At 42.7% G+C, this 27,926-nt stretch overlaps 1 protein-coding gene and 1 non-coding gene across 2 annotated transcripts in view; both read right to left on the bottom strand.

Moving 5' to 3' along the window:
• Ush2a (usherin) overlaps window positions 1–27,926 on the bottom strand; it is a 666,448-nt gene that overhangs the window by 186,164 nt on the left and 452,358 nt on the right. The window contains exons 43-46 of the mRNA NM_001302219.1: window positions 26,576–26,739; window positions 16,625–16,834; window positions 15,061–15,263; window positions 10,455–10,567 (exon numbers count right to left, since the gene is read on the bottom strand). Of these exons, the coding sequence (NP_001289148.1) occupies window positions 10,455–10,567; window positions 15,061–15,263; window positions 16,625–16,834; window positions 26,576–26,739 (690 nt within the window). The remainder of the gene's footprint in view (window positions 1–10,454; window positions 10,568–15,060; window positions 15,264–16,624; window positions 16,835–26,575; window positions 26,740–27,926) is intronic.
• LOC120096466 (U6 spliceosomal RNA) lies at window positions 9,699–9,802 on the bottom strand. The gene has a single exon (XR_005492869.1). It is a non-coding gene; the product is annotated as a U6 spliceosomal RNA (small nuclear RNA).

The following is a 27,926-nucleotide window of genomic DNA, read 5'->3' as shown; positions in this document are numbered from 1 at the left end:
TTGGTTGTGAATGGTGTCTTTCGGGTTTTTGTTTTTGTTTTTTTTTTTTTTGTTAGATCTCTGGCTGAAGGAAGGAAAGTAGAAAACATCCACAAATCAGCTAAGGCAGTGCCCTAAAGAAAACTACAGCAGAGAGAGGCATCTGGTGCTGGCGAGCATGCCGTGAAACTGCTATTGCCCCTCTCTCAACATGCCATAAAGCTGCTACTGCCCCTCTCTCCACATGCCGTAAAGCTGCTATTGCCCCTCTTTCCACATTTCATAGTGGAAAAGTCCGCACACGTTGCTATCTGAGGACTCTGGAACGTAACCATGGCAGTGACATCAGGAAAGGCATCAAGTCATGCAGAGTGCGTGTCAGAGAAGGTACTCCCTGTTTTACCTTAACCTCCACATGTAACCCACGGGCAGCCCCAGTGTGAGACAGAAAGCCATGTACATGAAGCCTCAAAGACTGGCAAACTATGTCAACCTTTGTGGCTGAAGACTGAAGAGGGAAAGATCTGTGCCAGACAAAGTGTGGGGCAAATTCTCATTCTGTTTGGTTCCTTTGTTTTTCTTCATGGCCCTGCCAGAAAGGTGGATCTTGTCAGGGGGAAGCACCATGGCTGCTGTGGCCTAAGAGGAATCAGAAAGACCATGGACAGATCCCTTTTCTATTCAGAGGAACCAGAAAAAGGACCCCTGTGGCCCAGAGAATAAATTCAGGGAGGAAGGGGGATCATTGCTGTTTCCTTTTACTTTCTCCTCATTCCCTCCAAAATGGCATCAGTTGTGCAAACTGCATGGTCACCAGAAGGCAGAATTCCCAGAGAAATTAACATTTCTGCCAAAGGTCCAGGAAAGGAAGTGCAAGGAAGGGTTGGGAAGCCATAGAAGATTCAGAAACAAAGTAATACACACTCAGAGTCAACTCCGAGTGGCGTGTTCCTGATTGTGTCACATCTGAGGGACAAGTTCCAGCACCTGAACCTTTCTACAGTGGCCCAGCCAAGTCCCGAGTGAACCATGGGGAAGGCGTTCACAGGCAGGAGGTACTGCAAGCCTGGAGGAAAAGGAGCTGGGTGCTCCATTACTGACAGAGAATTTTAGCCTAAACTTAACCAATTGTCAACCATAGGTAAAGGAAAATGGATCCGTCCTTAGAGGCTATGAACAAAGCTATTGTACCACAGCCTAATGCTTAAAGATGATTTCAGGAAAGGATCCCATCATTCTAAATAATACTAACACACAGGTTACCCTGAATTCCCCATTCCAATGTGGCAGTGGGTCATTGAAGTTCTAATCAGTTAGTAGCCTTGCAGAAAGGTCACTGTAAGGTATGACTTCTTTCCAGAATTTTTCTTCACACACCAAAGAAAATGCACAATTATATGGAGAGACATCAAAACGCCTCTGACAATAATTGACAGAGCAACACAGCAGGTCAGTAAAGTTTATAGATAATCCGAAGTCACCATGACTCAGCCTCCTCTTCCCAGCGTTTATAAAACACACCCATCAAAGAGGCACCTTCACTCTCTCCAAGTGCAACTGGTATGCACGTAATAACTAACATACGTTGTATCTTTGCCCTGAAACAAACCTAACTGGTGTGAGAGAACTGAGAAATCTCAAACCAGTGTCCACAGAACACATGAGAATTAAACTAAAAGTCTGTATAAAGTTAATTGTGAATTAACTTATCTCCTTGTGAACCATCTACAGGGCAATAAGGTCCAATGTAAGTAAAAACATTTTGAACAAATGTGAGTGTCACATCTTACACATCTTACAGTGTGCTCTGCGTAAGTCAGAGATTAGAAGACACCTCAAAGCACTAGGCTTTTCACTTCCTTTCTTACCAATGAAGTAAGCTGCTCTCTGAGGAAATGGATAGAAAAGCAAGAAAGAAGAGAGAAACAGCCAAGAGCAGAATCATCTGGAGTAGCAAACTGAAAATAATATTTCAAAGAAAACCAATAAAGATTCTTCCTCCCTCTGTAGGCCACCTTGGTGCTTGGCTGATGGTGCCCTTTGTAAAACAGATGTGCTGTAGCTTCAAGAGATCCTGTCTACTAGGTGTTGGTCTAAATGCCTTAGCTACAGGGGCCCTGTTCAGAAAGTCCTTGCCTGCCAGTGAATTTAAGTGTATCCTCACTTTCTCCCCCATCGTGTCTTCTATGTATCTGGTCACAGATCTATAGTGAGATCCTAGGTGGGGATGTAGCTCCATTCGGAGTTGAGTTTTGTACAGGGTGAGAGCTACAGATCTATCTTCCTTCTTCTACTGAAGAAATAGAGTTTCATAGTTTCCTAGATATGAGAAAAAAAGTTATAAAAACAAGGTTTTGAGAAATACATCTGGTGGTCAGGATGCCTATGACAAACTTGTGACCTTTCTGAGAGATACATTTGACATCATGATGTCCAGTGATAAAGTTTTGGTGGTCAAGATTCTTACTAAGCTAATTAAAACAAAACAAAGAAAACAGCTGTTCTCAGAAAGACCCCCTACCCCTCCCTGTGGTAAATTCTGAGAACAACGGCAAGATGTCATCCTGACCCTGCCCAACCACCCAGTTCACCTCCCCTCTAAGGGACGTGCCAACTTAGCCGTTTCCCAGTGATTCTCCAAGGCCAGGTGTAGGACTGGACGAGGAAAGTGACTAATTGAACCAAGAACAGCCCATTGAGCAGGCCAGCCAATACCTGACCAGATCCTTTGTCCTGTGTACACCAATGAGAATGGGCCAGCTTATCCTGTTGCTGAAGTCTGCCCTCTGTAATGAATAAAAGTTGTGTGCTTTTTGGGTTCAGGGTTGCCTCTCCCTGAGTGGATGAGCAAACCCACGTATGTGGATTAAAAATCTTATACCCTCATGCTATTGCAGTGGTCACTTTGTCAATCTGTGCTCTGTGGGTGGTGCTCTTGAGGTAAGGCCACTATGGGGTCTTACAACACTACATGTAGTTACCTCCAGTTTGAATAGCACCATTTGTTGGAGATCTCATCTTTTCTCCAGTATGTCTTTTTGGCCTCTTTGTCAAAAAGTCAGTTGGCAATGAGTTTCTGTCCTTATATGTGGCTTCCTCAATTCTATTTCTTTGATACATGTGTCTGTGTTTAAACCAAACACCATGCCTCTTGTTTTTTCGTTGTGGTGGCTTTGCAGTATAACTAGGAATCTGGGGTGTGAATAGCTCCAGCAGGCGTCTTTTTTCTGACTCTTCAGAACTGTTTGGACTGTCCTTGTTTTTGATTTTTCTAAAAAAGAAATTTAAGACCATCCTCTCAAATTCTGGACAGAATTGTGTTGGAATTTTGACAGGAATGATGTTGAATCAGTAAGACCGCTTCCAGTAGGAACGCTATAAAGACACCACTAGTGTAGCAGGAGACTGTGGTCAGCATAGTAACTACAATTTGTCAAGCTGCAGAAAAGAGATCATGGAGTACTAAGTTCTAAATGGGACATCTGTATCCTCTGCACCCCTTTCTCAAGCCTCAGGGACCACTGTGGAAGAGAGACTGGAAAGATCTTAAGTCTCAGGGGCAGTGGATGACTAAAAGAAAACAGTGTTTTCCAGACACAGCAGGGTGGTTAACATAAAATCTCGCAGTGGTTGTGCAGCCTGCATAAAACCTGTGCAAGCTCAAGTTGGATAAATTCCCAGTATGAAAAAGGAAGCTTGAAGAATCACCTTTATCTGAGGAACAATTGGCAAAAGATAGCTTCGAGGAGAGGGGAGCAGGTGGAAGTAGTTTTCTTTCTTTCTTTCCTTTCCTTTCTTTTCTCCTTTCCTTTTCTCCTTTTCTCCTTTCCTTTTCTCCTTTCCTTTTCTCCTTTTCTCCTTTACTCCTTTCCTTTTCTCCTTTTCTCCTTTACTCCTTTCCTTTTCTCCTTTACTCCTTTCCTTTTCTCCTTTTCTCCTTTACTCCTTTCCTTTTCTCCTTTACTCCTTTCCTTTTCTTCTTTCCTCTCCTCCTCCCTTCCCCTCCTACTCTCTTCATTCCTGCCTTCCTTTTTATTGGCTATTTCTTTATTTACATTTCAAATGTTATTCCCCTCCCCAGTTTCCTGTCCAAAAGCCCCCTACCCCCTCCCCTCCCTTTCTTCTATAAGGGTGCTCCCCCACCCCACCCCCACCCCCACCCCCGGGGTAGTTTTCCTAAAGGGTATAGCCTCGAGTAGGTTAACCATGTTCTAGTGGAGAGCCACACTATTGAATACATTGTCACAGTAGAGCTTGGGGTGGTGAAGTAGGGAAATCTGGGAAGAGTTTGGGGAGTTTCATATATTACATTGTATAAAATTATCAAAGAACTAATAAAAACAAAACCAGAAAATACCAATAAAGCCAAGAGGTTTTTAGAGAATATCTAAATTAAAAGCCTCTATTATGGTTTGTATATGTGTGGCTCAGGGAGTGGCCCTATTAGGAGGTTTGGCCTTGTTGGAGTGGGTGTGTCACTGTGGGTGTGGGCTCTAAGACCCTCACCCTAGCTGCCTGGAAGTCAGTATTCTGTTTGCCTTCAGATGAAGATGTAGAACTCTCAGCTCCTCCTGCACCATGCCTGCCTGGATGCTGCCATGTTCCCGCCTTGATGATAATGGGCTGAACCTCTGAACCTGTAAGCCAGCCCCAATTAAATGCTGTCCTTATAAGAGCTGCCTTGGTCATGGTGTCTGTTCACAGCAGTAAAACCCTAAGACAGCCTCTAAGACGACTACCATACAAGGAAATAAGTCAATGCATACACTGTAAACAGACTTCTACTCTTATAGCTGACAAATTATCTGAAATTGACCAACTCTTTGCACAACCAAGTTAAAAGAAAAGGCTCAGTTGAAAGGAAACAGCTAGGAAAGTTACAAATAATTAAGAAAACCGCATTCCAAGTTAGTGGTTTTCCTCCAAGAAAAACTCGAGACAAAAGTGGGTTTCATCTGTGAATTCCACCAACATTCAAGAAGTATATGATAACGTCTTGGGGGATTTCTCTACAAAATAAAGGAGTAGCCTTCAACCCATTCTATAGGGACAGAATCACAGGACAAACAAGGTATCTGCACTGCCAGAGGACAAGGCACACGGAAGGCGGAAACACCTGCAGCCTAAAGCAAGCGGCTCCCAGCAGCACGGAAAAAGTGAAGCTCACATCACAGCCACACGGGGCTTAGCCAGAGAAAGCTGACTGCTTTAAAGTTAGCACCTAATTAATCGTCCAAAGATATAAAATGTGGGAAAATATGTGACACGATTTTATACATATCTATAACAATAAACAATGCTCAGAGAGTGAGTTCCAAAAGATAATTCCTCCACCTGATGAAAGGTTTCTCTCTAAATTTCATAGGTGACAAACAACATCCTTAATGGGAAAAGGGCCAAAAGCTTCGCTTTGCAGATCCATGTAGAGATTAGGAATCTATGATCGCAGGCCTGAGGAGGCTCATAATGAATGTAGTAAGGTTGCTGTACACAGTTTTATTATATCAAAATCAATGGTGTTTCTACATGCCAATAACAAACAATTAAATTTTAATTTTCTTAAAGGAACATTAATAAATGGCACCCCTAAAAGGAAACAATTAGGCACAATTCTAATGGAACACCTTCACTACTGTGTACTGAACTCTGCCAAACGTTCATGGGATGGATGTATCGAATACATAAGCAATTTATGTGCCTAACACCTGAAAGATTGGATAGTATTGAGATACAAATTTTCTCCCTATTGACTCACAGGTTTAATATGTGCTCCTAATTTAAACCACAGAGATTTTTGTAGATATGAGGAACTGTTTCCAAAATCCTCTTGTAAAAAAACAGAATTGAAAGAAAAAGCTAAAACGAGCTTTAAGAAGATAAAACAGAAGAGTCAGATTGTGTGTTTTCATAGGTCATATGAATCTGTAGCAGTCAGCATGAAGAAGCATGATGCCGGTGATCTGATTAACATATTAATAAACTGAATAGAAGATTCAGAAGTGCCCTACAGAATGTGCTCATGTTCACGTCTCACAGCATCCCAGAATATTCAGCAGAGAAAATACTCACTGAAGTAAATTGTATTTACTGTAAAAAACCAACAGAAAATAAAAATAACACTAACCTTCTCTCACATAGCACTTTAATTACAGATATAAATTCAAAATATAAACAGACAGCTGTCCTAGGAGAAGAAAGATAGTGGGAATACAGTTTATATTTTTGGAGTTTTGGTTTTTCCTTTGACCCAGGATTTCAGACAGCCCAAGATGGTCTTGAACTTGAAGCTCTAGGAGAGAAGCTCCCAAGCTCAGATACGGCAGAGTTCTTGTGTTAATGCCAGGTGTAGAAGCCAGACAAGGAGAAAAGGCAAACGCAATGCCCCCGACACTTAAGTCTTGTGTTTTGTAAAGACTACTATTAAGTGACAAGGAAATTCAACCTTGGCCTGGCATGGTGACCCACACCTGTAATCCCAGCATTTGGGAGCCTGAGACAGGAGGCTGAGAAGCTCAAGGTCTCCCTAGGTGTGGTGGCTTGAACAGACATGGTTCCTATGGGCTCATATATTTGAATGTTTGATCATTAGGGAGTGGCGCACTTGACAGGGATTAGGAGACATGGAGGAAGTGTGTCTGTCACTGGAGGTGAGCTTTGGGCCTTCAAATGCCCAAGCCAGATCAGGGGCTCTCTCTCTCTTTGCTGCCAGGATGTGAAATTGCAGCTATCTCCCCAGCGTCACGTCTGTCTGTCTGTCTGCTGTCATGCTAATGACAATAATAGACCAACCCTCTGAAACTCTAAGCCAGCCCCAATTAAATGCTTTCCTTTCTAAGAATTGCTATGGCCATGATGTCTCTTCACAGCCATAGGACGCTGACAAGACACTGCTACACACAGCAAGTTCGATGCCAGTTGGGACTATAAGACTACATGAGACCTTGGTCTCAGAACAGATCAAAGCCACCCTCCCAACCCCCGACTTCCTTACCCCCCATTTTTCCCCAAACCATAAGACAAATCATAGACTGGAGAAAACATTTACTGCAAGATATTAGACAGGAATAATTTCCAAGTTTATATGTATATAACTATATGAAAATAACAAATCAGACAGAAAATAATGAATCCAATTAAACTAGCAATAGATTTGCAAGGATTTCCCTCAACTAGGTAATTGACAAATAACATAAGAAAGGATAACTGGTCTCATCAAACATTAGGGGAAATGCAAATTAGAATTGTAGTGACATATCACTGCATACCTATTAAGATAGCTGTGAGGAAAGAAGGAACCTACATACCAATATTTTCTATTAAAAACATGAGACCTCCCCCTGAACCTCCCCTCCCCACACACATATTGGTCAGGAGTACAAAATGAGAGGATGCTTTATGAATGCGTTTGCTAGGCCACGTGACTCGGCAGCCACATGACTCGGCAGCCCTTAACTCAGTAGCCTGTGGTTCAAAAATCTTTTCTCAACATCTTTCTTTGGTTACTTTTTCTCCTCTTTAATGAAGTGCTGGCTATTCGCAGCTGTGTATCTCACACATGCGAAGTTTCCCAGCCTTCCCTTTTCTCTTCTTTCTTACTGCACTTTCGGAAAAATCATCTCAGAGTTTCTCCCAAAGTTTCACCCCAGTGCTCACACTTCCAACACCCACAGTGTCCCTTCTTTCTTCTCCGAGAGGTCAATGACTCCTTCTAATTTTCTGGTATCCTGGTTTTTGTCTCCTTGACAGAGGCTTTCCTCTTCTTTCTAGAGTGTGTATTTTCTGCACATATACTGTTTGTGTTTCTCAAGTAATTTTTTGTGTTTATCTTGGTCCTTTTGTCCAACTTGAAGAGTGATGCACCAGCCCACCCCATATAAAGCTGTCTGGGAGTGTCAGAAATTTCACGGGAGGCTGACCAGCGTACTTTCCCATTGGATACCTGAAGTGCAAACTATTATTTATATCTTCTGGAAGGTCCCTTAATCTGTTATACGGGAGTATTTTATATTACATGATTCATTGTTTACCAGATAAAAATTAGCAGTTTCTTATAAGAAGGCATTTCTGACTGGCAACTTGACATAGAGAACAGAGCTAGAAAAGGTAGCCAAATTCTGTGTTCCCACTGTAGTCTCAATCTCTGATTTTACCCTTCTGCATTGCCTCTGCCACTCTGTGCCTGGTGCCCCCAATTCTTAATATACATCACCGAGTTTCCCTGGTGGATAACTAACTAATCTCTTGGTAGGTGGACTGGACCAGATGATGGGAGAGCGAACTTGGATAGGTCTGCAGGGGGAAGGACCTTGGGTACCAGTCACTTCGAAGATCTTCAGCTAGGTTCGCCTTTGACCTTTACTGCACCCACCCACCCCTCCACAGTGTCTCCTGTTTCTATACTCCCAGATTTTCTTCAGACAATAAGCTGTTTTATATCATTCTTTCTGTCTCCAGTGTGATGCAACTTGACTAACCATTATAGACAAGTTGCTTCTTCTATGTAAGTTCTACTTCCAAAACTGTGTTCAGAGCTGGCTTGTGCCGGTGCCTCCTCTCCCCTACTTTCGCCATTCTTGTGGGGTCGTGTTCATTTGAATGGCCTGTCAACTTCTAACATTGGGAAGATGCAGTCCAGCCCTCGTCCCTCTGTTATCACCCACAGTGATCCCCATAAAGGACAGAACAGATATAATCATGTTGCCCCAGACATATTCCTTCAGTTTGTCATAAAGCTTAGAGACAATATTTTGATGGATATAAATAGATAGCCTGAGGCACGGTTCTTTGCTATGCGGAGTGTGTGATTTATAAAGATGTTGGAGGACAGGAGCAGCATAATACCCATCTCCCGAATGGTACTTATTGTCAGACTTTAAGAGTGGACTCAGTGTCCTATCCAAGATTCCTTCTATGCCTTATAATCCTCACTAGAGCATGGGGTTTTCTGCTTTATGGATCGCTCGCACATTGTCCGTCTTGACAGTATTTTCACATACTTTGCAAATATCTATTTAGTTTCCCACCCCCACTACATCTTAGAACTTTGCAAATTTAAAATTGTATTTTTCCTTTAGAATTGTTTTTGCTTCAAACAAATATGTTTGAGTAAACAATGAATAGAAGTCTCTAGTGGCCAATTAACTTGTCCACCTTTCCTTGACACAGCAAGCATCTAGTCCTGGTGCACATGGCAGAAATGGATGGGGAGGGTAATGCTAATTAGAACATCCGAAGGAGATGGCAGTGTATGGGTCTTCTCTTTGAAAACACACGTAAGAAGACAAGGCACGATTTTAACATGAGTATCGAATGTCTAGTTACCTGTGTTTGCTAATTGTCATAATTATGCTTTGCTTTAATTCAATATTCCTCTTTCCATACTGGTGGGAAAAATAAAAAAAAATACAAAATACAAAACAAAAAACTAGAGACATACCTATATTCCAGCTGAACCTATCATATTGGAAACACAGTGGTGGACAGAGTCCGTCTACCTGTGTTTAGGTGACTGATGGTAATTCGTCTCATTAGGGTCAAAGCAGGACAAGGGACCACATACATTTCCTTCTTCAGTCACACAGAGTACGGGGGGGGGGGTCGGCAATAATAGCCTCACTTCTATACTTGGAAAAAGCATTAAATCTTACTGCTAACAGTGGATGACGATGATGACGATGGTGATAATGATGATGGTGATGATGGTGATGATGGTGATAATGGTGATGGTGATGATGGTGATGATGATGGAGTGTCATCCTTGGGAAGGGGTCATGCTAATAGTCTCTGTATTATTGTGATTTTAATATATGTGTTGCCAAAATCCAAAGTAAGCACTTACTACTATTCTTTAGTTTGTTTGTTGAGACGAGGTCTTACTGCATAGCCCTGGCTCACCTGGAACTTGTAGACCAGGCTGGAGTCAAACTCATAGACCTATATCTCCAGTCCCAACTCTTGAGTTATTAAAAGACTCCCTTCTAATCTCTGGTAATTTCTTAGCAAGGAAAGACTAAAAAAAAAAGAGATTCTACCAAGAATCCAGTAAAATTGTTAACAGCTATGCAAACACTATTTGATCTACTTATGTGAGATATATATTTTAGTTCTGGCATAATCTGAAATACACAAATCAAATATTTTCTAAGAGACTCAGTCATAAAGTATTATAATTCTAATTAAAATTATATTTTGCTCTACAACAGGATTAAAAGGGCACATTTAAATAGAGAGGCTCTCTTATGTTTATCCAGCAATAGATGACCAGGCAAGAGATACGAGATCAGGAAAACAGCTTTTCAATGCTCTGATATGCAGTATAGATTACTTGAGAAATATAGGAAATTTGATAGGCGTCCACATCTACAGCAACTTTTAAGTGAGATTTTTTTTTTCACGGCTAACCTGATTTCTTTGATATGTGCTTCCATTTCGTATGATCAAAGTTGTTTAGATTGGCTGATAAAAAAGCTAGGTACCTTGAAGTAATATCACGGATTATAGGTATTGAAATGCCACTTGGAGTATCTTCCGCTGTGCTGACTTGGGTGCCACTGCTTTTCACACAGGCGTCTTTTGTGCAGACTTCCACCTGCAAAGATTAGTGTAGAAAGGAATGAATATGAATATAATCATCTTCAAAACAGAGCGGCAACACTCCGAATCTATCCCCTCCCATGAATCTCGTCAAGTTCTCTATAACCTCACGAGGCTTAGTAAATATTCATTTTTCTGTGTGTGAATCGAGTCCAGTGGCACGAGCTCAGAACAGAGTACAGAATTGGGCTCATGACAATTGATTTACTGATTAGCATGGCGATGCTCTGTCTCTGGTTCTAACCACTCACAAGGGGAAGGCTTATTAATCTATTCCGAACGGCCAAGGGACGGGAGATGCTCAGGTGCTGATTCCCGAGCCTAATGGCTTATCCCTGCACAGTGCTCTCCAGATCTATAACCATGTGCTGTAATGATGATATCTCCTGCAAGCCTTGACACCTTACAACAAATTGCCTAAATGCTAATATCTAATGGGAGAAAAATGAAGCCCAGGGAAACCTCCCAATGGGCTGAGCTATTTTATATCCATTTGCTCCAGCTGCAATAGTATTGTCCCCTTAATCACAGCAGAAAATCATCACTCACCCCTTAAATCCTGCCACCTAGTTAGAGCAAAAACTGAGAGGGTGGAAGAATTTAGGATTGGAAATGGGCCCCATAAAACATCAGTAACCCAAAAGGAGCGTATCCAGTAGCTGGGAGGAGGAATGAGTGGATACACCAGGGAGAGCTGATGGAGCAGCCACCACATACAGTATTATTCTATTTTCAATTAAAGGATAAAGTCAACTATTTTTAAAAGACTCATTTACTTTTAAAAATGTGCATGTCCGAGTGTATGTTATGTGCAACATGTGTTTGCAGATTCTCATGGAGGACAGAAGCAAGTGACAGATCCCTTGCAGGCTGAGTTATGGGTGGTTGGGAGCCATGGGAGTTATGGGTAGAACTGGGGCCTGAGTCTTCTGCAAGAGCACCAAGTACTCTTATCCACGGAGCCGCCTCTCCAGCCCTGAACTGTACTTTTTCTCATACTAATTGACATTCAAGGCCTTACATAGAGGCAAAAGAATTCTATGTACCGATGGTTCTTAAATTCTAGTGTTGTAGTTTCAAGTCAATCGATCTTCAGTTCTTTACATCAGAACTTGGTGGATGAAATTCACACTGTATTTAATAGACATCATTCTGCTCCAAACAGTGTTGTACCTAAACCGGAACTGGGCATGCGTTTACTACAGCACGTTATACACAGCTACAATATTGCCTTTTGTAGTAACAGTTCATTGACTTAAGCAGTCTCAAGATCCTACATTATGATTAAAGATACAAATAAGAAACAACTTTTAAGGTAGATTATCTTAAAATACAGCGGCGTCGATTTTGTGCCCACTAGAAGACATTAGACTCCGGCACACAATGGGATCAACTCAAGAAATTCAATGAAATTCTTTGTCTTCGGCATGCACAACGTATTTGTGACGAGCTCTCAACCAAGTAGATTTTTAATGTCTTCTGATATAAAATGATTGTCTTTATGATGAGATCTGCATTTCAACACATGTTTGCATGTTACATGTTTACCATGTGCGGTGAAGGAATCCGTGTAACGAATGGAGCGGTCTCCTTGCTTCTTCCTGTTTGGAGTTCAAGTCCTCCCTTCCTGCTGGTGATGAAGTAAGGTACTGTGGAATTAGCACCCCACTGTGATCAACAGCACGGGAACTGTCCCCAGCTGTCAACCGGAAGGCAGAGAAATCAGGAAACCCAAGATCTAGTCAGTTGTCTGGTGTTTGTTCTGGGATTTACTACCTCCTACCGCTTTCTTTGCTAACATATTACACGTATGTTTATGCAGTGAGCTAGTTGTATCTGTTTGTGTTCCTTCAAAAGATGTTCTTTTGACTTTAGGGAAGAATGACGCTGTGTCTTCTAACTAATGTAACGTTACCAGGCTCTGCCTTGAGCCTGTTTCTAGTACCTTATGTTGGATAACATCTGAATGAAATGTAGACATGAGGGCTTACCATGTTTACTTGAAAAGGCTTTAAAAACCAAGTTTTAAAATTGAAGTCATGATTCCCTTTCAAAAGGGGGGCATGAATTAATTTATTCAACAGGACAACTGGTCAGCTTCAAATCACTCGCTATTTTGTAGAAGAGGTTAACCTTAGGAAGTTTCATTCTACATATTGGGCATAACCGTTTGGTGCTGATTTAAATGATGTTTAACATCATAAAAAGTCACTAAAGTTTAACATTCAACTATACGGCCATGTGTACGTATGCCAAGTATGGTAACCCAAGACAACCACTCTTACAACAGAGATTAAGGCAAACTCTCAAATATATTGCCTTCAACTTTAGCCTTCTATCTCCATTTCAGTGACACAAGTCTGATTAAAATATGCTTTCTTCTGGTCACAACCAACCCAACCCAGCAGTGTGAGTAAAGTTTCCATTTTACTAAAGGGGACATGGCATGTGATTTTCTATGACAGCCCTTGTTCTATAGCCCAATATTGAGTGACATGTGCACACAGCCCTAATGTTCTCACCACCAGCCTGAACTCAGCCTGCTCAGCTTGATATCTAAATATTTTAATTAATTAGTTAGTTAGTTTTGGGGTGTGTGTGCACATGTGCATGAGTGTGATTGTGTGTGTGTGTGTGTGTGTATTCATGTGCTTGTATGTAGGCCAAAAGAGGATATCAAGATTTCTTAGAGCTGGAGTTAGAGGATATTTCAAGACACATGGATTATTATGTGGGTACTAGGATCTCACCACAGCACAGCAGGAGCTCTTGACCATGGAGCCACCTTTCCAGTTCAAGACTGTCAGCTTATGTAAGGGAATTGACCATACTTCCTTCTCAGAGTTCAGCCCTGTCCTACAACAGGGACCCAATGAAGACCTCATGGTACAGCATCCATCACCATCCCGTGTTCCTTGATCACTAAGATGTAGCTTCATGGGTTTATGAGTTGACCCGTATGTGCTCCTCCTTATATGTGTGGACTCTAAGGAGTGCGACTGCAAATGTCAGTCAGCCCACATGTGCTAATATAATGTGGTGCTAATGTAACTCACATGGCTTGTTGTGAATCAGAGTGCAAAGAAAAAAACAATTCATGAAGGTTTGTGTGTGTGTGTGTGTGTGTGTGTGTGTGTGTCTATTGTTTCTTTTGATTGCTTATGAAGCTAAGCCTGTTGTCCTGGTAGGGATGGCTGGAGGACTGTAGTCAAATTTTAATTAATTAATTAATTCTGGACTACATACATACACACATGCACAGACACTCACACACATGCACACTCACACACATGCACATACCTATATCCCAAAAACAATAATTAGTTAATTAATTAATTAAAATACTGTAGATGTGCTTCCCTGTCAGACATGGAAAAGTCTGACATGTGACATGGGCAGACACAGAACTACTGACAAAATGTTTCTGGGGTCAAATAAAATTCCTACATTTAATGCTTTTTTGAAATTATTCATGAACTGCTCATGAATTTTAGAAGCTGCATAGATTATTTAAAAATTTACTAAATTTCAGCCTTCTTTATGAATGCCGAGATCCCGAAATCTTTCCGTCACTGGTTTCTTCCCTTGGCCTTGTTATCTCCTGTCTCTGACATTCAGAAGATTACCAGTGCCCCCAGGGTAACTCTGTATCTCAGACACTTTAGTGCTCTGGTATTTCTCCTGGTTTAGACTCAGTAGACACTGAACAGGGTCCCTAAGCTTCTGGTGGACGAAGCACTCTCTAAACTCTGTGATGAATTCACCATATGGTGTAAGGACTCTTCTAGGGAGGGAGGGCCTGGACGTGAAGATTCTTCCTGATTCCCAAAGACGAACCATTTTAATGCAGCCATGAGGAACGGAGTCAGTCCTCATCTGCAGGGAAAACCCTTTGCTTTGCTTTTAGTTAGTTTGCTTGTTTTGTTTTTGAGCTTTTCGTGTTGTTTTTTTCTTCTGCTGGCTGTTCTTTATGTTTTCCTGATGCATTTGAAATCTGAATGCTAGCGGGGAACAGTGTTTCACATCATCCGTGCCAGGGCCTTAGGAAGGGGGACGGACAGCCAGGAAGCCATTGAGCAAGGCTACTTCCCTGAGTAAGTGGCAGAACAAAAGAACAGAACTTCTACATCAACAAGTGAATTCTGGTTTTGGCATGAACAGAAAGGTAGAGGAAGAAGAAAACCTAGAAAGAGTGTTGGCGATGCCGCGATTAGCTTCCTTTCATCAGTGGGCTCCATGATGCCTCCCTCAGCAGCACTGGCTCCATTTTAACCAGGCGCCCTTCTCTAGGGGTTCGAGTCTATGAGTCCTCACCGCAAACCGCTTTCATTCCGGTCAATTTCATTCTCTTCTCTCCTCTTTCCCGTCGAATAGACAATAATCTGTAGCCAGGACAAAGGGCCTCCACTCAGAGGCCCCGCTCGGCATGTTTTATTTAACGCATCCGTGAGCTTAATCATCCAAAAAGAAACAAAACAGTGGTCTGACCTGAATGTCATAGATAGTGAAGGGAGACAGGTCTTCCAGAGTGAACGACCCCGGCGCGCCCGCTCCAGCCTTGTGGAGCTCGTTATTTGCATAGACAGAAGACTCGGTGATGACGGCATTTGGGTTTGAAGGCGATGTCCAGATGACACGTACAGCTGTACTGTTGATGATGACAACCTCTGGGGGACGCATGCCCCGAGGCTCTGGAATTAAAGAAAGGAACCGAATAAGCTCCAGCTGTCTCAACCAAAGCACTTGTTAGACTAAATGCGGATTGGTGCGCGCGGGCTCAGCGAAGGGCTCCCCTCTTATCTGCTCTCCTGTGATGAAGCCATCACAGTCTGAAGTCCTCTGCAAATTGGCTTATTAGACTCTCAGTCAGAAACCAAAAGGAATTGGTGGCGAAACGCTCCATACCACCAGCATAGTGCTAATCTTCAATGCTCTGCGGCCAGTGGGGGGGGGGGGGAGAGGGGAGATCTAAATGATAAATCACCCACCGGTCCGCACCTCTAACGGCTGTCTAGTATTTATGTCTCCTCGGAGGAGGGGGAGGGATTCGCTACTGAAGCCAAATAAAATAAAATAAAATCTAAGTACATGGAAGCTGCTGGAATGTTAAAGAAAAAAAAAAAAGAAAGAAAGAAAGAAAAAGAAGAATCATTCGCTGTTACTAGCTTGTAACTCAAGCGATAGGAAGCAATAATGCAATATTGTCATTATGTAAATGATTTTGAGTGTTGATTACCATAGGTAATGATGAAATCTAACATTAGAAAAAAAAACCTTGCTTAGCGTTAAATTACACAATTATTCAGGCATGTCAGAAATAACTACGCCAAGGCCTATTTTTATCATAAGAACTCATCTTAACTAGTTGAAAAATCGTCCTTGTGATCTGTCCTATTTTATAAACAAAAGGTGCCGACCTCTGACATCACAAAGGGAAATGGGTTCCACACTTAAAGAGTTCTGCTGATGGCCTGGAACACTCGCTTGGGAGGTAACGATATTATAATGTTTATAATGAGACCATATAAAGCCAGAAAGATTAGGAAGACCATTCCAGACTCATTTCTAACTTGCAAGTTGACTCTCTGGCTTCCTCTCCCTCGCTAACTGGCTTAGAAACCGAGACATGCAATTCTTCTTCCGGGCTGAGCTTCCGCCTACTGTTTTTTTTTTTTTTCCCAGTGACTGAGTGAGGGCTCTCCCTGAGCTTGGGTGTCATTTTGAAATGCACTATGCTTCTGAGACTAATCTTAGAAAAAAATGTTGCTGAATGTCACCTTTTATTAATGTGAGCTGGCTCCCAACTAAGCCTTCACTGCAACGAACAGGCAGCAACTGGCCTGATGGCTGATTATTTCGGCTCCGAGCTGGTGTCTCAAGGGTCCTGGCCCATTCATCTGTCCCTTTGAGACAAGGGGAACCTTAGCATTTTGGTTCCTACCCCTTCCTTTCAGCATCGGGAATTTTATAAAGGAAGGAGACTAATCCAGAAAGGATCCACTAATCCCACTGGCGTGACTGAAGCCAAGAGGCCCTTGAACTCTTCACTCACCTTCCTCCCACGTGGTCACTCGCACTACTGTACTGTTGATTGCATGGACTCCATTGAAGACCAAGAGGAAAACCTGGTACTCCACGTTTGGGGCTAAGTGGCCAATGACGTGAAAGTCTACATCTGGGAAGATTTTCAGAGACTCCACCGAGGTCCCAGAACTCCAAAACAGCGTGTAATATTCCACATCACCTTGCAGATCTTGAAATGCTATTAACAGAAAACACAGAATGTTGCTTATGTGGCAGATAGGGAAGGCAGAATAAATTCTCTTAACTGTTTCTAGAAAGAGAAGCAAAATGGTAGACTTTCAGTTTTATAAAATGTTCTAGAACCTTCTTTGGAGGTTGAAACTGGAGGAGTTAGACTTTATCTTTAAACAAATTCTATTTTTCTTTTCACTCTATAACCAAATGAGAAGTCATATTGGGGAACATATACTTCAATTTTCCCTTCAAATATTCTAATTATGCTATTTACAGTTATTTAAAGAACCCTCAAAAATCAACCTATTTACAAATCTATGTGCAATGAAAAATGACACACTGATGAGGATTTATGTGACATTTTTCAAAGATTTCTTTATATGAACATTAACATTGTGGGGCTCATTGCACAAAAGGCAAATTTTAATTTTGATTTTTCTTCCCTAGCCACGATACTACTTTTGCTTTATCTCTAGAAATATCTTTAAAGGATAGGTGTGCTGGTGTGGTTGGAAGGGTTTATGCCAGAAATTTTTCTAATTTAAGTTGGCAAACCCCAGAGATGGAGGAGTTTCTCTCCTCTGATGTCATCAACTGGACTCATAGCCATTCTTATTTCCTAAATGATAACATCAGTCCTGTTCAGCAAAGCCACTCGGATTGTCTGTGCGAGAGTTTCCTCTTCTCATTAGAGCATCACTCACTAATCTGTGACCATCCCATCACACGGGAGATGTGTTACACGTCAAGTTTGTGTTATTTGATACCTCAGGCAATCAGGCTAATCTGAAGGTTAAACCTTTATTACACGAACTATGAGTGCTTCTCGATGCTCACCTGAGAGACTTCCCCGGGGAGACACAACACATACACATGTACTCACCCAGAAAGGGAGCCCACTACGGACAAAATACCAAAGTGTCAATTGTAGCAATGCACGATTTGGTGAACCAGTGTTCCTTCTTCTGGGTCAACTAATGGGGGGTGTGGGGGAAGGGTCACTGATAAGGACAATGGGTAATTTAAAAGCACCTACATTACTGGCAATCCTACCCCCGGATGGGTGGTAGGCAGACACCAAAGCCAGCAACTCTGGGGCTGTGCTTGCGGCTTGCAGGCTACACTGCCATCTGAACTTTCCTTTCACAGTTTGGCTGGCAAACATCCCCAACCCCAGCAACTGATTATTCCTTCTGCATTGCTGGGGTTGGGGCTCCAACTGCCCAGAACACCCGACTTTCTATTAACCCCTGTCTGGTGGGTTTCTCCTCATTCCCAGAGATGTTCCAGTTTGGAGAGAGTGTCACAATTAGGTGGACTATGCCAAGCAGACAAAGGTAAACACATTTTACTTATGTTTACTTTACAGATGTTCCACGTAGCACACTTAGATTCATAGATTACACACATCTTGGAACTGGCATTGAGAGTTTAAGAACATAGATACTGCCCATTCTTACCCTGGCTCCACTTGTCTACCCAGTTGACACAGAGTACAAGCTACTTACTGCTCCAGGGACGAGATACAAGATGGTGGCTTAGTCCTGATACAGTAGCCTTTGGAGTGTTATTCTTTCTGGACTAGAAACAGGCAGTGTACCTAGACAGCAAGGGTTAACGTTCTGCCTTGTCCTGCCTTTTGCTGAATCTGAAGACACTAAACTGTAGAGAACCCACATACGCAAATGACATGGACACTCTGTGCTGCTGGTCACCACCACAGAGACGTTCTGTGAGGCCTAATACATAGTCTGTTTGGACTGCTCATGCCATGGTGCGGCTTCCTAATCAGTGAACCATTTAAGAGACAGAAGAGCCACAACTTAGGGACTTCTATGTATATTCCATTGACCTTATTTTCTCTCTGAGAGATGAAGAGTTGTAACTGAATTAGTTCAGAAGAGAAAGCCGGTGCGTGCTCCTAAGGAACATTCACCCTTTCTGTCGATTGATAGAAGTGACTGGAATATAAATTTTTGTTTTCTAAAGGAGGAAAATTGTGTTATATGGCTTCTTCATTTCATAAGACAAGGGGAATACAGCTTAGAAGATTCTTCCCTTTCATAAGGAGATTGGGGTTTTAGAAAACATTTGAATAATGTTCTTCAAAAATAACAGAAAAGGACATGTCTTGATGAAAAGAAACTATGAGGCATATGAAAATATGTGCCTGGAATTATGAAAAGGTTTGAATTGGGATGCTGTAGAGATCTACCTTGGATATGAAAGGGAAGCAAACACAGAAACAGGGAAGAATTAAAACCTGCATTGAATGAAGAAAATCTGCAGAATTTCAGATACCCAACACCAAAGAGTAAAGAAAAATGTACCTTCCAAAGTGGCAACAAGATACAAACAATGACAGTATCTACCTGCAACTCTTACTCAGGCGAGAGTGGCATTTATGTTATAGGAGTAACCAGCTGCTTTTTAAAAAATTGGATTTAAAGCCTGTTCTATCAGGTGGAATCTATACCTGACACTTCTAAAGTGACCAAGAACTTGAGACTAGATAAGTCATGGGCCTAGTAGAAAGCCTACAACTGTTATCCCGCTACAGGAACAAAGCAGGGGAGTGACTCCTGATGATGTTCTGCGATACTCAAAGATCAGTGCCTTGCTCAACCCCCAGAGAAGCCCCTGAAGCAGCTTCTTGCAGTAGATGGCAATTAACAGAGACTTGGAGCAGGACAAGGTACAGAGAGACTTTGGAGTACTGAGCTTTAACTGGATGTCTTTGTCCACTCCTGCACACAGGGGTCTCTGTGAAGAGGAGGCAGAAGGACTGTAAGAGCAGAGGTGGCGGATGACTCCAAGGAAACAGTGTGTTCTTAGACAAAATGGGGCTGATATTAATGTAAACTCACAGACCGACAGCATAGTTCAGAGAAGCACGGGTTCAAGGCTGGCAACATTGTAGCGAGGAGAAGGAGAAACGATACCAACCCCATCCCTACAGGAAGCTATTTACGCTTGATACAAGCTAGCAGATGAAAAATCAGATTTTGCTAGAGGAGTGTCACCGGGTGTATCAGCCACACTCCTGGGCAGGGGCATGGCCAGGGCTACTTGGCCAACACAAAACAAATCCCATGGTGTTTTTTGTTGTTTTGGTCATTTGTGTCTTACTGTTCTATGTTTTGTGTTTGCATGCATGCGCGAGTGTGTGTATATGTGTGTGTTGTTTGTTTTGACTCTTTTTTTTTAAATACTTTCATTTTTAGAGAAAAAGAACATGAAGTTGGGTGGGTAGGGATGTGGGAGGATCTCTTTGTGAGGATCTGGGAAAAAGAGTATGATTAAAATATATCTTATGAAAGTTTTAAATAATAAAAATACTAGGGAGACCAACTTGAAGGAAGGAATCGTTTCTTTTGAGTCAGTGTTAGAGGGTTAAGGCCAGAGATGTCTGGTTCCATTCCTGTGGGCCCAAGGTACAGGTGAATCATGTGTGTGAATGAAACGGAAGGACAGAAAGCAGAGACCTTAAGGGTGCTGACCTGTGAGAACCTTCAAACACTGCAGCAAATATTCATCGTTATATCAGTTAAACCTTACCCACAATGAAGAGATGCTTATAAAGAGAATATAATTTATCTTAATTTTTATGGCTTTGACAAAAATGCCATCGTCAAGGCAACTTATAAAAGAAAGTATTTAATTTGGGCTCATATTGTCAGAGGATTAGGGTCTATGACTGTCATGGTGGGGAGCATGGCAGCAAGCAGGCAGGCACAGTGGTGGAGCAGCAGCTGAGCGCTTACATTTTTATCCTTAAGGTGGAAGGAGAGAAAGAGAGAAAGTCTAGGCCTGGTATGAGCTTTTGAGACATTAACACCCACCCCTCAGTGACACACCTCTTTCAACAAAACCACACCTCCTAATCCTTCCCAACAGTTTCACCAAACAGAGACTGTGCATTGAACATATGAACCTTTGGGTTCACCCACACTACCACATTCTCTTAGCCAGATTACTGACAATATATCTAAATATAGGTATATCACGGTATACCCTGGCTAAAGCAAACTAAAAGTTAAGGATTATCTACAAAGTTGTGTTCCTTGTTGCTGGGATAGAACACCCAATGACAACAGCCTCTGGGAGGGCTCATTTAGATAAAGGGTTCAGAGGGTACAATCCATACCAATGGGGAAGGCAAGGATAAGTGATGGCAGCTCTTTTTTGGAGTATTGAGAAGCAAACAATAGGACAGGAGATGGAGACTGGGCTGTAACCTTCAATGTGAGCTCTCAGTGACATAACTTTACCAGCAAGGCATGAGGTCCCAAAAGTTCCACAACCTTCCAAAACAGCGCCACCAGTTGGGAACTAAATGTTCAAACACATGAGCCAGTGGACTGTCCAGTCCACATCCAAAGCATAGCAGAGGGGGAAAGAATCAGACGGGCTTCAGAAGGCTTCAGAAGACAGGGCATCAAGTGAGGGATGGGGTTGCTATCCCACAGTTGAAGCTCTGACCCATAATTCTTCCTGTCTGAAAGAAATGCAGCGATAGAAATGGAGAAGAGTCTGAGGAAAAGAAGGTCCAGTGACAGACCCAAAGTGGGGTCCAGCTCAAGGGGAGGCCCCAAGACCCGCTACTCTTACTGAGGCTATGGGACATTCACAAAAAGGAACTATCCTGACTGACTGCCCTCCAAAAGACCCCACTGAGAGAGTCATATGCAGACATGTGCACCCAACCAATGAACAGAAGTTGCTGACACCTTTGGTTGAATTAGGGAAAAGCTGGAGGAAGCTGAGGAGGAGGGTAAACCTGTAAGAGGACCATCAGTCTCAATTAACCTGGACCCCCGAGATCTCTCAGACACTGGATCACCAACCAGGCAGCATCCACCAGCTGATATGAGATCTCCAACACATGTACAGCCGAGGACTCCCCGGTCTGTATTCAGTCAGAGAAGATGCACCTAACCCTCAAGAGACTGGAGGTCCCAGGGAGTTTAGAGGTCTGGTGGGGTGGGTGGAGTTGGTAGGGTAGGTGGGGTGGGTGGGGTGGGGACATCCTGGTGGAGATGGGGGGGGCGGGTAGGGAGGAGAACAGAACTACTATCTTACTAGGCAAAAATTAACACATGGTTACTTTAAAAAATAACTTTCATGATGATCTGGTGAGCTGTCTCTGAGGAGAAAGACAAGCCTGACCACCTGAGTTAAACCCTGGAAGCCATAGTGGGATGAGAGTCAGTCAGCTCCCTCAAGCTGTTTCCCCTCTGACCTTATCTGAGAATTCAGGCATACGCACATACACGAAACAACCGACACTCACAACAATAATAAGACATGCAAATACATGCTCATGATTAAACTGTCTGGAATCATCGTCCAGTGGGTGGAAAGGCGAATTGGAACCCAGAATTTAGGATTGAGAAAATTTAAGGATTGATCCTAAGTACTGGGGCCATTTTGAGAAGAATTATTGTGTATATGTGTGTTTATAAGTTGTGTGCAATATTATATAACAATGAAAATAATTTATAAAAGAAACATTGAGAATTACAATGAAGATACAAATTAATTCCTTATGTATATGTGAAATACAAGGATATGGGAAACAGTAAAAGATATCACTAACTGAACACTCACTAAATTAAAATAATACAAATGAAATCTTTAAAATGAAGGTGGAGACCACTGTCTTTAGGTGACATCTTTTGATGGGTAAAATGGGTCAAAAATACTATTTTTTCGTTTTTCCTGATACTTTAGGCATGAAGAACAGAGAAAGAAAATCTATTTGTGCTGGAAGCTTATAGTGTCCATCCCCCTAGTCCTGCAAAAAGTTTGAACATGCAGAGATACTGTATCCTCACATTACAAACGCGTGTGAGGGAAGCAGGCAAATCGTTAGGTAGTGAATCAAATGGTTCTGAGCTTGCCCTTCCAGAGTTAACCTCAAAGAGTGACCTGAAACGATTCCAGGGTTGGAGCCGAAGTAACCACAGGTTTTATTGCCTCTGCCCCAATAAAAATAAAAATAAAGATATCAAATGGCTTCTCTTTGTCAACCTTAGATTGATGCAGATTTACCTAGGACTTTTTTTTTTCTTTTTGCTAAAATGATGTGTGTTTGTGTGAATCACAGCAGAGGAATGACATGTCTTTTGCTATAATGTCCCTGTGTGCATGTGTTTGAGTAAACATTTACTATGGTGTACGCATGAAGGCCAAAGGGGGTGAGAGGGCATGTGTGGAGGTCAGAGGTCAGCCTCATGTGTTGACGCCCACCTTATACTTTTAGACATAGTCTCTGTTCATTACTGTGTTTACCAGATGAGGTGTGCTGGGATCATCAGTGGAGTTTCCTGTCCCTGTGTCTTGTTATGTCATAGGTGTGCTGGGGCTACAGACTGAGTCAGTTCCCAAACCAGAATGAGTGTGTGTGTACGTATGTGTGTGTATACGTGTGTGCTTCTGTGCACATGTATGCACATGTACACACATATTATATGCACGAATATATATTTCATGATTTTCAAAAGATGATGTTCACTAGGGAAAGACGTAAAAATGCATTCCTAAGAATTTCAAGTCCAAGATGTGCACTAAACCATAGCTCTATCCTGTTCGACTTAGTAGGCTATGTGCCAGTTTTTCTTCTCTCAAGCAAAAAAAACAAAAAAACGTTAAAATTAAAGTTGAGGAAGCAGGCAGTTCTCTCACAAAGAGAGACTAGTACTAGTTCACTTACTTAGGAGAGCAGGTTGCACAGAGGAGGGAGAGGATCCTGCTGCAGGCTTTCAGAGTCAACCCTTCTCGGAGTTAACCTTTATGCTTGCCGAGAGTTATCTAAGAAATTTCCAAGGTATGAATGGAAATCACAGCAGACTGCATTACCTACATCCGGAGGTCAGAGGTACTGATTACTGAGGCAATGGAACGGCAGCGGGCCACTTCACATCTGTTAGGTTTGTCAGCTTCTATAAGCACAGCGACTTCAGGAACACAACAACATAGCAGAGGATATGTGTGAGTGAGACCACAGTAGCCAGGTCTTCACTTCAGTGTTGAAGAGTCACAAGGTGCGTGAGTGTGTGTGTGTGTGTGTGTGTGTGTGCGTGCACGCACGCTCTCATGCGTGCATGTACGTGCATGGGCATGTACATGCATATGCTACCTATGGACAAGCTCTTGAGACAACTTTGTGGGCAAGATGTAGAACAGAATGGGTGAAAACACACATACACACACATATACATATACATGTAACAACATATATGGTGCAAACACAGACCACACAGATTACACTGTTCTCTCTCACACACACACACAGACATATACCTCTATACACACACCCCACACAAATACACATACATCAATGTATATGTGCACACACATACATTACACATATTCTCTCACACACTCATACACACAGATCAAACACATTCTCACAGATGCATATGCACACATGCACATGTGTACATACATCTACACAGATCATATACAGTCTCACACATGCATGTATACCCCCAACCTTCCCCCCACCTGAACCAATGTATATATACACATGCATACATTACACACATTCTCTCACACACAGTCATACGCACAGATCACACACTCTCACACATGCAAATATATACACATGTACATGCACAGACTCATACACACAGATCATGTACAGTCCCACACATGCATGTGCACCCCCAACCTCCCAACATACACATGCACCAACATATACACATCATATGCATCTCTTTTATACACAGTCATATACACAGATCACACACACGCTCGCACATGCACACACACACACACAACACACACACACACTCACGAATAAACTCAGCTTGAGATAAAACCTATTTTTCCTGGAGATGTGTGACAGAAGGTAATCATAATATCAGTTAATTTAAAATTTTCCACTAAAATGGTTCAAGTTATTCTAATAGAAACACCATAGATCATTAAAAACCAAGAAACTTGCCAAAACCCTGAAGTTTTTTTGTTTTTGTTTTTTTAAATACATTATATGGTCGAAGCCTAGACCAACACAATGTTTGCCTCTATGCATGATGTCCCTTAGGCCCTCCCACCCTGGGCTTGGTTCTCAGCCTCTTGTAGTGTTGGGAGCCCTTTAGGAGTCGGTGCCCTGTGGAGGTTAGTAGGCTGGGACATGCTGCTGGCATGAATGTTGACACACAGCCTCTTTCTTTTTGCTTTAAAGCTGCAAGGATTTGAGTAGCTTCTTCTGTCATGGACACTCACCTTGTGCATTCCCTCACCACAGACCTCCAAGCTCCAGGAATAAGTGTCCATAGACCCAAGCACTGAGCCCGTGACGTGATATGGTCCTCCCTTCCGTCTTGGGTATTTTATCAATGATGGGAGGGTGACTGCCACAAACTGCCCTGCTTTGCATCCATGACATCAAACACTAGTCCTGATGCATGATGGGTAGCACATGGCAGAGAGTATATGCAAACCCACTTGGGTCTTCCTAGGCCGTAATAAACTCCAGACTGTTTCAGATTGTGTACACCTTTTTGTATAATAGCGGATACTTGTTCTGGGGGTGAGGGTTTATAAAACAAAGTATTTTTTTTTATCAAACCTGTACAAATTAGCTGCTACTTCTCAGTATTTTGTGAAAATACTGACGTGTTTTGCTTCAGCCATTTTCAGATCTCAAGTGATGCCAGAAAAATGGTTAGGGTGAACATTTCCGTGACAGACTCAGGACTTCTTTCCTGGTTGCCCTTACAGGGCACCATGTGGGAGTAGATCAGATGCTAAATGCCATACTGTTAGGTAGCTGAGGCTTCATTTCACTGTGTTTTCCTAAGTACTGGAGGCAGAGGGATTCATCTGTGTGCTCTCTCCACCCCCTAGGAGAAGTGTTCTGTCAGGCCAAGGTAAGTCCTTCACCAGCCAACACGGGTGCTAAGTACGGTGTACGGGAGAACCCATCACATTGGTGACATCATTGTATGCGGTTCTTGTTAATGAGGAATGAGGTTCTAGGTCTGGGAGTGCAGAGGGTCACAGTCGGGCACAGAATCCACTTGTTAAGGGAACTATTCCCATCAGAAGTGAATATGGATAATGCACGAGTCCAGGAAGAGGGAAGGAGGCATTTGTCTGCTAAGTTGAACATCACAGGCCTTGGAAGGTGATGTAGAAACCTCGACTTCCATCCCCAAAGCCCACATAAAAACACTGGGTAAGGTGGTGTCTGCTTGTAACTAAGTGCTTGGAGAACAGGCTTATCCCTGGGGCTTGCTAGGAAAACCATGAGTTTAAGGAGAGCGAGAAAAACAGTTATCCTGAAGAAAAATACCTTCAGTTGACCTCTGCCTGACACACACCTCTGCCCACATACATGTGCGCACGTACACGTGATCATAAACACACCTGCATTTGTGAACATACATGCACATACCTTGCTTAGGCACCCTGACTTGTGTATTTTTAATGTATCACTGAAATCCCTTATGGTGCTGTGGTGATGTGGATGATAAATGTCCCCTCACAGTCCCAGGCCTGGTGGTGCCATTTGGGGAGGCTGAGGTGTGGCTTGGCTGGAGCACTATGTCCCCGCCATACTGCTTGCTGGTGTGCCTCCTAGCTATGATGGACTTTAGTACTCTGGAATTGCACACCCACATAGACGCTTCCTTCTTTAATTTGCCTTGGTCATGGTGTTTCATCACATCCACAGGAAATGACTAAGGCGGTGCTAATGCTCAGAGGAGAGGAGGGTCACACAAAGCTTTCTTACTTGGTCTCTTCCATCTCACGTCTATGGCCGTGTGATTAAGGATGCTTGCGGTGACAGTGGCTCCTCTCTCTGGAGAGCCAGCTAAGGTGGTGACTGTCACTTCCTGGCTCGGTGTAAAGCCCAGGCTGTTGTGTACGAAGAGCTTGTATTCGTACGTTGTGAACCTGAGGGTTTTGTTGAAACAAACAGCAGACGTATAAAAAAACACGTTCTATGGAAGACAAAATGCATATTTTCCCCCTCACAAAATACAGGATCCCTTTCCACAAAACGCCGTTTCCTTTTCCTTCTAGGAAAATGCATTATTCCCTTCCTACGTACACAAAACATACCATTATCTCCACAGCCCTCCGGCCTCCACCGGAGTGTCAGGAAAGTACTTTATTTGGAAGCAATAGGCAAATATCTGTCTTTAAAATAAACGCGGTTATCGTCCTCCCCGCTCTTACTGTTCTCAGAAGCGGTGAGGATTAGGGCTCAATTCAAGATGTAATTACAAGGCTGGCAGCCTGCCAGCTTTCTGCCCCGGTACCATCCAGAGTTTTATTCTCTTCTTTAGGGAAACTCATCCATTTTCAAATATCAGACTCCATCATCATTCCCTTTCTATACCTCTTTCCGTCCCCGGGATCTCATTGGCTGGCAGATAAACGCTTAGACGAAACCTCAACTGTGAGCAGAGTGCACAAGATCGTCCCTCTGAGAGTTCGGTGACAGCAATGTGTGCCGGGCCCCACTCTGCACATGTTGATTTGAGTCAATACAGAGGAAACGGACCATCACTTTGACAGAGGAGAAATGTGGACGTGTGGCATGATAGGAACTTCCTGAAACTGTAACTTTACTTCCTCATCTCTTTGGCTTTTTCAAGCGGGAGCCCAGTAGCTTTATCTTCTTGGTTCAAAATTGCCTGAGTAGGAAAATGCTACTTATAGGCGAAATCAGGCCCTGACTCTGCAATAATCTGCAGTATTGAGAGACATGCTAGACATCCTGAGTTCTAAGTGGCTGCCCTGGCTTTGCCTTCAGATCTTCTATTTTGGGGTCATTATGTGTTCCCAGAGTATTCAGCCTCTGATACTTTCAAAAGCCAAGTCCAAAGTGTTTGTCTCAATATGTCACACGCCCTGCTAGTCACTGCACAAAGGGGAGAGAGCCATTTCCACGAACTCCGCTAGATGGCTTGACCAAAGTTACATCAGGAGTTTTAGAACGCTTTCCCACCCGGAACTCTGTGTGCTTTCTCTGCTTCGTACTTAGGACCAAGGGTAATTCCTTGGAGTTCTGCCTCAATCATATAGGACGACACTACTTGGCTGCTGTAGCCATAGGTGATGGCTCAATGGGTTTG

This window comes from Rattus norvegicus, chromosome 13 (genome assembly GCF_036323735.1).
Source record: "Rattus norvegicus strain BN/NHsdMcwi chromosome 13, GRCr8, whole genome shotgun sequence".
Classification (NCBI taxonomy): Eukaryota; Metazoa; Chordata; class Mammalia; order Rodentia; family Muridae; genus Rattus; species Rattus norvegicus.
The sequence above is the reverse complement of the archived record's forward strand: the minus strand, read 5'-3'. Positions and strand labels throughout refer to the sequence as shown.